At 39.7% G+C, this 13820-nt stretch overlaps 1 protein-coding gene across 4 annotated transcripts in view; it reads right to left on the reverse strand.

Annotated features, from left to right (window-relative positions):
- The window catches only part of DAPK1 (death associated protein kinase 1), a 121956-nt gene that overhangs the window by 17778 nt on the left and 90358 nt on the right, over positions 1–13820 (reverse strand). For all 4 annotated transcript variants that reach the window (XM_074953162.1, XM_074953161.1, XM_074953159.1 and 1 more), the window contains 5 exons: positions 13204–13302; positions 11272–11469; positions 10017–10214; positions 6400–6498; positions 2576–2653 (listed from right to left, as the gene is read on the reverse strand). In XM_074953162.1, the coding sequence (XP_074809263.1) occupies positions 2576–2653; positions 6400–6498; positions 10017–10214; positions 11272–11469; positions 13204–13302 (672 nt within the window). The remainder of the gene's footprint in view (positions 1–2575; positions 2654–6399; positions 6499–10016; positions 10215–11271; positions 11470–13203; positions 13303–13820) is intronic.

The following is a 13820-nucleotide window of genomic DNA, read 5'->3' on the forward strand; positions in this document are numbered from 1 at the left end:
CCATCAACCAGAATTTAGAAGTCAAGGTTGAAATGCAGAAAATCTGGGAATTTTTCCAATTAATAGCCCTAGAACTGTTCAGAAGAGAACAGATTCCAATAAGCCCTGATTATATCTACAGTTTTTGATGCACCATCACTGCAGTGGAATCATTTTGCCCCAAAGATTGAGAGGAAGGGTGGAGGGGGAACCAAGAACCACAGGCCACATCTACACTACGGGGACTATAGCGGCACAGCTACGGCGTTGTAGCTATGCTGGCATAATCCCATGGTGCAGACAGCCTATAGCCATCACTGTAAGAACACCGCCTCCCCAAGCGATGGAGCATTCTTCCATTGATCTAGCTCTCTCTACACTAGGGTTTAGGCTGGCAGAGCTGTGGCACTCAAGAGTGTGGATTTTTCACATCCGTGAGTGCCAGAGTTACGTTCACCTGCATTTTACATGTAGGTCAGGCCTCAGTGGGTACACTGACACAGCAAAAAAAATCTCCCACAACAGTGAGATTCAGGGCCTGGATCTACAGATCTGGGCTCACACTAGGGCACTAAAACTAGTAGTGTAGATGTTCCCAGTTGGGCTGGAGCTCACACTCTGAAACCTGGAGAGGGGAATGGGTCTCAGAGCCTCAACTCCAGCCTGAGAGGGAACATCTACACTGCTATTTTTAGTGCTGTAGCACAAGCCTGAGTCTGCAGAACAGGGTTCAGACTTGGTGCCACAGGTCTTTTATTATTATTATTTTTCTCTTTTGCAGTGTAGAGCCAGCGTCCTTGATCCTTCACCCACAAGGCTTGGTAATAGTACTGTGACCTTTAAGTGTATGTATGTGTATATATATATATTTGCAATACAATAGTGGGTATAAGTTATAGGTGAAACAGATACACACACACAATATTGAAACATTTTGTGGTTACAGCCATCGTAGTTATTTTAGTACAATATTTCTCCATCATAATTTTAAGCTTGTTTTTTGTTTCCCTTTTCCCATCTTCAATCAACTTTTTCCTGTGATTCTACTGTGTGCCTTGGAGAACCCTTTCTTATATAATGCTCTGTTTGTTGCCTCCCAAAACCTTTGCTATTGATTTAGGAGCATTTCCCTGAGACTGTTCTTTTGTCTCTCATTTTGCATTCCTCTTTTCCCTTTTTTGTTTCAGTACCCTCATTTCTTCCAGTTTTCCTTCGTCCCCCACATTCAAAAGTCTCAAATCCCACTTATGCCGATTCTTTTCTTCCCCTTCCTCCCTAGAAAGCCTTCATTCTTGCCTCCCTCTCTCCTCTCGCGCCTGCACACATTCCAGTATCTGCTTCTCCTCTCTGGAAGACATGGGGTCTTCCTCCCTGTGCAAGCTCTGACCAGTGCACCCAGTTCCTCCTCCCCAACTGGGAGCTCACTCTCAGCAATCACCTACAGTGCTCGCTGCCTCCTCCCACTCATACACCCAACAGCTTCCAGAGACCTAGCTACCGTCACTCGGGGAGGCGGTGTTGCTACAGTGATAGAAAAAACCCCTTCCATCACTGTACGCTGCATCTATACTACGGAGCTATGCCGCTATAGTCCCTGTAACGCAGACATGGCCTAACTCACCCGTTGCCTGATGTATCTCCATTCCTAGGCTGTTAAAGATCCATGCTGGTGGGGGAGGAGAGAGAACCACCATAACCTTTTCCCTTCTCCCTCTTGCTAGCTACAGGAGCTGGGGCCAACTAATCCGTCCTCTTCTTCCCAGCTGGCAGAAAGGAGCAACTCAGACAAAGCTGCTGGGCAGCTTTTCCGACAGTCTGAGTGCAGCTCTTGCCCTTGCATTGCTCCCACTTAACAGCTGAGCACAGGGGAGTGAACAGGGAGCAGCTGAGCCTTCCCCATCCAAAAAAGGCCATTTAGGGGAGTGGAGAGAGAAATGCAGAAAGGTGGAGTGAGAAAGGAACTGTTTTCCTCCCTCTCCTACCCCCACTGGAAGTGAGGGGGACACATCCTCACAGTGACACCCATGCTTCAGTGAATATGTAGGCTCAGCGATTAAAAAGAGATGTCTATATCTTTAAGAAAAAATAAATTAATACTAGAAGCAGCGTCTCAGCTGACAACCTCAACAGAAGTATTACATCTAATTTTGCTCCTCTCAGTCTGGCAACTATTCATTAAATAGTATTGCTAGACTGCAGATTTAGGGTCCTATGTCATGAGATTCTGAGCACCCACATTTTCCCATGGGAAATCTCTGGGAGATGGGCCCTTGGACAATCATGAGATATGATCCCTTTATTTTTGTGTGGAATCTATGAGAAAAACAAAAAATAAAAACTTACACACTCTCTCTATTACATCATAGCTATGTCACACACCAGCCAAATTAATAAGATTTTTTTTACTTAATTATGTCACTGAGCGGTTTTGTAATGCATTTTGACTAATGCTTTTGATGCAGGTTTTATTTTCTCATCATTTGTGTTCAAAATGCTACCCCAAACTTTAAAATACCAATAACATCACTCAACCCTCCCCTCACCTACAAAAAACCCCCACCCTCATGCATCCAAATAGATAGCCAGGCATTCCCACCTTTTTGAGCCTTGAAAGAAGACTGGCTACATGTTCATGCTGCTCTGTTCTAGCGAGGTCTTCTGCTGTTTTCCCATCCTGTTAAAGACAAGTTATTAAGTGTAATCGCTTCCTTTTGTCTGCAACAGAAAAACACGTGCAGTGTAGCTCAGTTCTGCTAATGGCAGTAACGGAATAAAATTGCTGTCAGAAGCAAATGGATTAGAAAAAACAGCCAGGATTACCCCCTAAACTGTAGTCCCCCTAGTTTGTTGAATCATCCAAAAAAAGATAAGAAAATTCAGAAAAACAGCCACTCTTTTGCAAAGCGGTATCGTGACATAACAGTAACAGGATGCTTTGGATTCAGAGGCTTAGAGCAATGTCAGTACTCCCCTCTTGAATGATCATTCTTCACTCTCCCATTTAAATATACAGTATGTTAGTGGACGGTAGAAACATCTATATACATATTACATACCACATACAGTTTTAAAAGGCCACCAGAAGGACATGCATCAGAATATTTATTACTACGTAAAGCAGGTAAATTATGTTTATTAACATGTAAGCATTGACAGTGGTGAATTAGCTACTGGATCTAGGTTTTCAAAAAAACAAACAGTGTATGGCTTACTTCATCGGATGCATCCGATGAAGTGAGCTGTAGCTCACATAAGCATATGCTCAAATAAATTGGTTAGTCTCTAAGGTGCCACAAGTACTCCTTTTCTTTTTGCGAATACAGACTAACATGGCTGCTACTCTGAAACCAGTGTAAGGCTTGTGATTTAAATAGCTTCAGCAAGTTTTAAAGGAGAAGCAGATCTGTCTTCAGCATTCTGCTCTTGACATTTAATTACCTGTGTTTCATAGGTCAGCAGTTTAATATGAAATGAGTCGTAAGAAAAATTGCTTACTTCCTTTACTCTCTTAAGGCTATATTAATGGTACTGCTTTTGTGCTGTGTTTGATGGCAAAACAACTTTATTTATGATTCAATTTAAACTTGTCCTTTTTCTACTTTGCCGTGTTTACAAAAAATTGTTGGTAAATTAAGTCTTTTGGGGTTTCACTCCTTATTCCCATCACATCCAGTCCTTCATGACAAATCTGCATTGTCATAAGTAGCACATAAGATGATTGATGAATTATGGCTTTCACATCCTTAAATCTAAAATAAAATAAACTTCACTGTATATGTGCATTTTCTTTGTTGAAATAAAATGTCCTTGTCGATGAAAAGTCAAGGTCTACTTACAGGAGACATTTTCAGGCCCCCATAACATTCAATTTGAATACCACAACTTTAATAACTTCAGACAAGGTTGTTAGAGATTCAGGAACAGCAATGTATCACTATCAGGAAAAAGCAGGAATTGAAATTGACAACAAGTGGGTAAATTTAAATTACCATTTTCTCTGTAAATCTCTTCCTCAGTTGCATAGTTAGCTGCAGCTTTACCCAAACAAATATTTGAATGTCTAATACTTTCCTTTTCTTCTCCCTGTCAGCTTTTTTCCTCTAGGGAAACCTACTTTCTCTCTGACCATCCTACACCATCTGCTGTTTTGGTCTTCTGTTCTCGTTGTATGAGGGGAAAAAAGCAGGTCTAGTGGTTAGGGGGCTCCCGGATTCAGGAGACCTGAGTTCAACTTCTGGCTCTACCACAGATTTCTTGACCTTGGGCAAGTCACTTTTTCTGTGTCTCTGCTCCCCATCTATATAATGGGGAAAATAAGCACTGCCCAACTTCACATGGATGCTGTGAGGATAACAGCATTAAGGATTGAGAGGCGCTCTGATACTCTGTAATGAGGGCCATACAAGTAGCTTAGATAGATAATTAATCCATTAGCCAATCCTCACACCACCTCTGAGTAATTATCCTGCTTTTACACATGGGCAAACTGAGGGAGGAAGGTCAAGTGATTTGCACAAGTGATTTATGTACGGAAGGGATGCAGAAGCAAACCAGTATCCGATCCAGCTTCCCCTTTGCTCTGGAAAACACTTATGAATGTGGACTGAAAACCTAGGAGTCATGGAAGGCCCATAATGCTGTGAAATCAGTGTGATTGGGATTCAGGGAGCCTGCACAGGGCCCCAACAAGATTTTTGCTCCACAGAGCCAAGCTGTGAATCAGCATTCACAACCTAGGTGTGAGTGGTCATGGGGCTGAATCTGTGAAGCCCACATTAGTCACATCTATGACAGTGGAGAGGTGGCTTCTCTAAGCCACATTAGCAGGGTGACAGAACCACACCCAGCCCTAATAACTGGAGTTGGACACTCACAATTTAGCCCTGTACAGCATCTCTAAACAAACTGCCCCGGAATGCTATGTAAAATATAAAGCTATATTGTAATTTATCAAAACATAAACTAAAACCCATAGAAAATAATAAGGTAACCATAAAAAAGGAAAAGCAGAAATGAAACCTTGTGTAAAGAATCCTTGAGAGCCTTTGGAGAGGGGGGTGGGGGGATTTGTGACTTTTAACCCAGTGATGATGATAAATGGTCTTAAATTCTGGTCACCTCACTTCAAAACTACAGCTTAAACCACTGTGAACTGTGAAGAGGGTCACGTCAGCAGGAAGGATTATTATGAGCAATTGAGGTTTAATTAGCAGAGAACATGGCATTAGTGGGTTAGGTATTACTGCCTGAAGGAGGCATCTTATCCCATGGAGGGAAAAATATAAGGAACAACATTACCCTTCTCTTATGTCAATCATTACGAATACAAAGAGGCTGCAAAAGAAACTGGAAACTTAAAATATAGTCAATATAAAAAAATGTATCTTCAGGTACTAAATATGTTTGAGGCCCTGCAAAACCATAAAAACTAGCACAACTGCATTCACCCTCTCTCTCCTGTGTCACTTTGTGAAACCACACAACCTGGTGATACCAACAAGCTAGCTGAATATAGAGGGAAACAGTGAAACTGGACTACTACACCAAGTCCTGTCAAATTCACAAAACAAACAAGTAGATACATTTTTTTCTTTAATTTCATTTATCACAATCTCAGGTGTAATTTCTGTAGAGGGGAGCTTTGAAAAATATTGGGCTCCTGGCTACACATAAATTACGATTTGACTTTCACCAATATGGACTTCAGCAGGAGTTTAGCCTGAATAAGATGTGCTGAATTTTTTGTTTTTTTATTTTAGGATGATCCATCCAGCTGTATTTCTTTTGCAGACAAATAGTATTTGTTTGTTAAATATATGGGCAATGTTGTGTGATAGCTTGTTGTTCTTAATCAACCTGGATATGCTAATCAAGGGAACACGTGTCAACTCTTCTGAGAATGAAAAATACCTTGGGTGGTGCTGATGGAAGCAGTGGTGCAGATCAACATGACAGATAGTAATTGCTTTACAAGTATATCCTAATGCTAGCTCACCCATTCACTCACTCATGCATGTATGCCATGAAATATTCCTTTCACTGCAATAAGACGAAAACCTTTTGAAAAAAATCTCTTAAAAAGATTTTAAAATGTGTTTATACAGGTATATGACTTGCAGGGAAAATGGCTAAATTGTGCTTCAATGAAAACAGAGCAGCACAAATAACTCTCAGTTAAGGTCCTGTGGATAAGCTTATAGGATTCTGTACCTTAATTTGTTTTAAATTTATTATTTATCAGGGTAGGCTGCATCTGTGCATGGGCAACTAAGAATATTTATCAAACCAGAGTTATATACTGTAGTGTAACAAAATTTTTACTGTTCCAAAATACAATTGTAATAGACCATCACTTTTGCTTTAAATTGTTTCCTTTTATGTAGAAAACCAAGTAAGCAATATAACATTTGTTATACTTACAGAGGTTAAAGCTTCTACGTTGGCACCAGTGAGACAGAGGTACCTGACAACATCAAGGATTCCATTATTTGCTGCCAGATGTAAAGGTGTTCGTCCATACTAAGAGGGGGATAAAAAATAGGTTAACTTTCTGTGGATGATGCGCAGAGAGTCTGACTTTCAGGTACATGTTTATTCTATGCTCGAGACACACCACCTGGCTACTGTATACACGTAGCTACACAATTAAGGACTGGAAAAAATTAGGATAATTTGATTAATTTTACACTCTAAGTTTCAAAATTGAATACAACTAATTTAAAGTCTGATTTAATCAAAAAGAAGATTTGAATATGGGACACTTAATTAAATAAGTCAGATCTACAAATTTATGTGAAATGCCCTAAAAATTTTCACTGGCGAGAGAGAATTTCTCTCTGACTCCCAGAAACATTAAATGGGAGTTTGAAAATAAATATCGCCTGTGCCCGCAACACTAGCTCCATAAGCTTGGCAGCTGTGGCTTCTCCTCCCCAGTCACGTATTGATGGAAGTAAACAGAAGAGGAAGGGCTCTGCAAGCCCAAAAGGTCACTGCTCCCCGAGAATGCCAGTGACAGAAAATGTCTACAGGAAGAATATCAAGAATAGGGTAATACAATACTTGTAAACCCGCAAGAGAGCAGAGTATGCTGAGGAGCACTATGAACCAAAACTTTTCTGAAAACACTAAAAAGACTAGGGCAGATGGGTTGTGGAAGTGGAAGACGGTAGAGAGTTTGAAAATTAGAAAATGAATGGACGAGGTAAATGAATGGAAGCAAAAGAGTCTAGATAGTAAATCAGGATCTAGAATATACAGGGACGATGTTTAAGAATATGGAAGATATGGAAATATGGGATTTACTAATAAGAGTGGTACCATTCTGTCTGTTGTCAGGAGGGCAATGACTGCTGAATGAAATCATTGTCATCCTGACCACAGCAGTCTGCTAGCTTGTCCTCTCTCATCTTTACCTTCTATGGTATTAAATTATTATTTTGTAAGATTCTCACACTCCCATGTCTTAGTTGTTCCTGATTCTCTCCCACTAATCCAATGGTCCTCGTAACGTCCACTTCCTACCTCTTTTCTGTTCATATCAATAGACCTGTCTTCGCAACATTTTCTGTTTGTATCTCCTCTCTACATCTACTTGCGTGTCATCTTCTTTCTCCTATAATTTCTCTGCTGTAACCCTAAATGCTTCCTTCTCAGAAGTAAACATTTTCAAATTCTCTTTTAGTGTAGTAATAGGATTCCAGGATTATGACTTTTAAAGTCTCTAACATTGTAAAAAATATTAACTGGAAAGATCCCCTCTCCCCCCCAAATATATGGATATGAAAGCTATAGAGCACATGTCAGCAAGTCAGCATCTTGCATTTATACTGGTAGATGTCACTTGTGGACACAAGATAAATGCTTCATTAAGTTAACTGGTTCACATGGCAGGGCTTGCTTTTCAAGATAATGGCACTATCTCCATATGCTATGTGAAGAGAGCTCTTCTCTTCCAAAGACCTGGAATCCAAAGACCATTCCACTCGCACAGTCTACTACAACCTTAAAGAGTAACAAGACAAAAATCCTTAACCATATGTGGAAGGCTTGCTGGTCCATTTAGTTTTAGGTGTTTATTTTTTTCTACCCTACTTCTTTGAGGCCAGGCCACTGAGGCCAGCCAAAGATTCTCAGTCGTGAAAAGAGGTGCTAATCCAGCCCTTGGCTGCATTAACCCACCTTTCCAAAAATGCGTTCTCAACCATGGATCTGCATTTAATTGCCTGATCAGTCACAATTAAGCTAACACCAGGGGGTGGAGAGCTCATTATAATAAGCTTTCCACTTGGCAGCTGCTGACCTTTAGATTTAAAAAAATATTGATTGTACTGGGCCAAAAATCCACAATCTTCCATAGCTTTCTATAGCACAGAAGATCACAGGGCTTTTGTAATGAATGGAAACAATTAGTAATATTGTATTACAAGAATACTTTTATGTTTTTCTAAGAACTGTAACATCTTTTAAAATAAATGAATCCCAAAGAACAGCACAAAGACCCCTACAATTAATTGTTTTAAATGTAGTGGGATATAAAAATTGCATGATATTGCAGTATTCTCCCACTTTTGCATAATTAGACATTCAAAGCAAAATATCAAGCACTAGACACAGTATGTCAGCAAAGTCTAATGGCTGACATTAAAGCTATACAAACTAGCTACAGGAAACATTCCTGAAGCGGTTTACTGTTATTTAACAATCCTAGGCAGAAAGCTAAAATGTTAAGTATTATATTTGGTTTTCATACACCCCATTCAGCTCTATTACAACAAGAGAGGCCAACAAAGCACTAATAACTTGACTATCTGAGACACAGGCTACTAAATGTCACAACGGAAAGGGTTTTCTACAACTTGATGAAAATTTTCCACCTTTAATTAGCAATAATCCTGTAACAAACAGTGGAATAAATGTTGTTTTAGAGGGGTATAATTTACTAACCAGTTCTGTGATTAAGTGTAGTTCCTACGTGAAACAAAAAAGTTGGTGAAAGGGTACAGCACTTGGTCTAGTGTCCTCAACTCTGGAAAGCACTAATATGGTCAATAACATTTTTGTTAACTGATTTAAAGTATCATTGATGTTTAACTTTCTAAAAATTGGCTTAAAATATGAATGTCGCATGAATCCACTAACACTGGGGTCAGCAACCTTCGGCTCGCGGCCCATCGGGTAATCCGCTGGCGGGCCGCGAGACATTTTGTTTACATTGACTGTCCACAGACACAGCCCCCGCCCCCAGCGGCCACGGTTTCCTGTTCCTGGCCAATGGGAGTTGCGGGAAGCGGTGGCCAGCACGTCCCTGTGGCCTGCCACTTCCCGCAGCTCCCACTGGCTGGGAACAGTGAACCGTAGCCATGGGGAACTATGCCTGCGTACGATCAATATAAACAAAATGTCTCATGGCCCACCAGCGGATTACCCTGATGGGCCACGTGCCGAAGGTTGCCTACCCCTGCACTAACACAACACTTGTCTTTAATTGGTGGTGGAATCTGAAGTTGATTTAAATCACTTAATAGCTGTATATGAGAATCTTTCCTCATAATTCAAAAGGAGGGTTTTTTTAATATATAGAAGTACTTGTTATCAGTTCTATAAGTAAATCATAAGTAATAAAGATTATTAATAATAATTAATTTAATACTTCTTTAGACTACCAACAGAATATGAAGTATACAGCATTCCACCTAACCCCTGTTGCCTAAACATCATCTGCAAGGAGTAAAGCCATACTACCAGACAAATGTGTCGGCATCTGTATTAACATTAGGAAAGAACAGAACAGAAAAGTTTACCGATGCAACTAATTCAGTTTGTCTCTTTCCGGATTTTCAATTAACAACTCAACCGCTCTAAAGTTAACCATAGCTCTACCTTTTTAAGTTCTTGAAAATGTTTTCTATTTGCACTCTGAAAAATAAAAGGATTTTTATACAAAATTTTTGATAAATTAAGAGAAGTTCAGGCACCCAAGAAGGTAAGATATTTAACAGAGAAGTTCTGTACCAGCACTATTGTTTTTTGTTTACCTTATTTGTAACATCCAAATTACAACTTGCTTCACAAAGTGCCATCACAATAGGGACATTCCCATCTTTGCAGGCCACATGCATAGGGGTGTTACCATGTCTGTCTTGGAAATCTACAAAACATCCCTGACCGATGAGAGTTTTAACTACTTCCATTTGACATCTTCTCACTGCAAGATGCAGGGCTATGTGTCCATCCTGAAATCACAAGACAACTGGTCAGTCACATTTAAAAAAAAATCCCACCATTATGAAGTGATTTATACAAATTCAAGTATCTTTCCATAGATGTGTGGTAATTTAATGGTGGTAGTGTGTATTGTCCTGCCTTTTGGATCACAAGCCATAACAAAATTTTATTTTCCCAGCACAAGTCTATCTCAGAACAAATCAACAGTTTTCCCTGAAAGCGGTACAGAGGCTAAGACATACTAGCGCAAGTGTTTATTGCCAGAAGGTGGCCAATGCAAAAGTCACACAATCTGCTTAGAGAATGGCAGCTTCTGAGTGGTGCAGCTCCTTCTGTATTTGAAGCAACTTGGGAGTGGGAAGGTAGCAAGACTCAAAAGTCATTCCATTTAATTCTCTTATAAGCAAAATGTTTTATCAGCAGCACACAGCAGACCTTTGAGATAAGCACTGTTTAAATGCAATAGAAACTCCAGAAATAACAGTAATAACTACCATCATCAGTATGCTAATATAAACAACGAAACTCAAGGATTCTTCAATACCAGTCATGAGAGGAAAAAAAGTAATTCTGAATTAGTGCAATTTTTAAAAAGCTGTAGTTTAGACTATTGGAAAACAAATTATTTATTCTCTTTATCTGACACACAGGTATTGAAGGCAAGTGATAAATTCATTGCCTTTTGTCCTTTAAAAATGAATAGCTTATTGCAATTACAAGAGTCAGTATTTCAGTTATTTTCTGTATAAAGAATGTGTGTCAGCCATAAAGTGTGATGGACAGATAAACAGATTTAATAAGGTGGTATTACATGAATACAGACATAATAATGGAATGGTTATTTCCAATATGAATGAACAAATCAGTCAGCAACTTTTAGAAGCAGCCATCAATTTTCTCTTTATAATCCATTAGAGAGCTTATATTTTAAAAAAGAATGATGGCCTGAAGCAGTCAAATGAAGTATTTTAAGGAAAGTAATTTAGAGGTATAAATAGTCCTGTATCACTCATGTTCTCTGCATATAATTCCTGACTAAATGTGACTCATTCACCCATAACTAACCTTGTCTGTTGCATCAAGGTCAGCTCCGTGTTCTGCCAAGCATTCCACGATATCATGGTAACCTCTAGCTGATGCTGTCAGGAGTGGAGTTTCCCCTTCTTTGTTTTTAATGTTCACATTACAACCTGCCTCACAAAGTGCTTTGGCAACAGAGTAGTAGCCATGCCAAGCAGCACAGTGCAAAGGAGTTTCTTCTTCCTATCAATATTGACAAATCAAAACAAAAAACAGCTGAAACTATGTGCTAGCAGTGCCAATTCCCCAGCTTGTCCTGTAAAACCAGAAGAAGGGGAAAGAAAAGAAATCTGTCTATTAAAGTTAAATCCTATAAAATGATTTAGCATCACTATAATTTATTAAGCTAACTTTCTCAATGTGGGTGTACTTCACCCTGACATACACAATGATTGTGATAACTCAGTAGCTTCTCTTAACCATCTGGATTCCAGGAACGCAGATTTCTTAGTAAAAAACATAATAGTGATACCTGACTTGCCTGCAAATACTGGCACCCCTGTCTTGCTGTTTCCATGCAACTGAAGCTAATTATTTATCTAGGTTCTCTCATTTTAAAACATGTCCTCATTCATATGGAGCTATTTCACTTATTTAGGGATTAGTCAAGTGGTTGAAACAAAAAATTTGGAGTGAGAACTCCAGTATTCAATTTCCAGCTCTGAGTGTGATCTGCCTTCCACAAGTCAGTTAAGGTTAAAGATTTTAAAGCATACCTAAGTAACTTAGAGCTTAGAGTAACTTACAGTAAACCCCATTTTCAAAAGTGACTAAGGAACCTAAGACGTGTTAAAATATTTATCTTTAAGCTCTAATTTAACGTTTAATAAGAGACATACAAATGTTCTACAAAAGATGCAGTTGTAAGTACAACAGGTTATATAACCAGTTAAGATTAAAAGGGAAGAAAGGTCCTGCCAAAAGACAAGGGCAATGGGATTGCAGATGTAACCTCCTCACCCCTCCACTGAGCTACAAGGGAAGCAAAAACAACAAGGAGTCCGGTGACACCTTAAAGACTAACAGATTTATTTGGGCATAAGGGAAGCAGATACTCGAAGCTCATACTACAGGCGATCTTACTTAGTAGAGAGGACTCAAGCTTTCCATGGTAACTGGAGGAGTAACAGTCAGTCATGTGAAGCCTTTAGACATGTGTGTACGGGGATGGCTTCAGCTGACAGACTGAGAAAGGGTTGGGTTTGCAACTTTTGCCCGTTGCCCTGCTTCTGTGACTGCCTGAGTCAGTTCCAGATTCTCCCATTGCAGACAATATTTTGAAAGACTTGAGACTGTCTGTAGCGAGAAGGAACTCCCAAGGACTGAGAGACACTTGAGCTTGGAAATTGTTTGGGTTTTTTGGATGATATATTTCCCTTTTCACCTCCCCACAATGGACTCCAATTAATAGCTGAAATATGTTAAACATGTCTTCTTTAAAGAAATGCATGTTTCTTCTCTGAATTCAATAAGTTATCAAAATTATAGCTATATAATTTGATTCCGTATTTTTATATCTATAAAAAATAAGTTGTTTATCACTTTGGCTCATCATTTTTATCAGTCACAGAGAATTTTGGAAGGATCTGCTCCATAGCAGAGTCAATAGCCAGGTGCTAGCTGAACCCATGAGGGTTGCACACAACTTGCACTTCTGCTGTGTAAACAGAGGTGCAGCTCTCTCCATCCTTAAGCTTCTGTAAATCATTTCAAGATACCTTGGTGTTCTACAAGGAAAAAAGGGAGCTTTCTCATGCACACAGTTTATGAACAGCCTCCTTTACTAGGAGGTAAAACACCAAAGTAGTTTCTATTTGAAACATGGCAAGGGGCTATAAGGCAAGACCAGAAGTTATGGTTACTTATGCTGAACGAACTCACATTTCTGTAGGAGGAAGAAGAGCTGATACTACCTACCTTGTCTTGAAAATTGGGATTCGATCCAATGCTGCAGAGATATTGAACCACATCTACATGACCATACCGAGCTGCCACATGGAGCGCTGTCTCTCCAGACTGCAACGATAGAGCAAGCACATTCAAGTGTTATTTCATGTGTCACACTCCCATGAACGGAACATCAGTTCTCTGTGAGTTCCACTGGCTGTCTGGGAGTTTCTGGGTGGAATACGAAGTGTAGGTTTCAACATTTAATGCTCTAGATGATTTTGGGCCCAATTACCTGAGATACCACTTCTTCCCATGCCATACTGCCACAAATACAGTCAGTGTAGACATTCAGGCTACAGCTCCCTTGTTATAAATGGGGGGAGCAACTGGCAGAGTGTGTTATCTGTGAAGGCCTTCCTTTTCTGGAATTTATTTCCTCACTGTTTGCCAGAGACCTGATCCGTCAACATTTGGGGCATGCTCTATGGTTCATCTTTTCTCCCCAGTACTTGGGAAGGGATGTGTGTCTGAGGGGATAGAATTTTTGCCTGGGCTGCTGGCGGCGAAGGTGCTGTAATTATCTGAAGTTTGATGAGAAGTTATTATGTTGTCATATGATACTAAAAAGATAATATACGGTTTTT

This window comes from Natator depressus, chromosome 5 (assembly GCF_965152275.1).
Source record: "Natator depressus isolate rNatDep1 chromosome 5, rNatDep2.hap1, whole genome shotgun sequence".
In the NCBI taxonomy this organism is placed as follows: Eukaryota; Metazoa; Chordata; order Testudines; family Cheloniidae; genus Natator; species Natator depressus.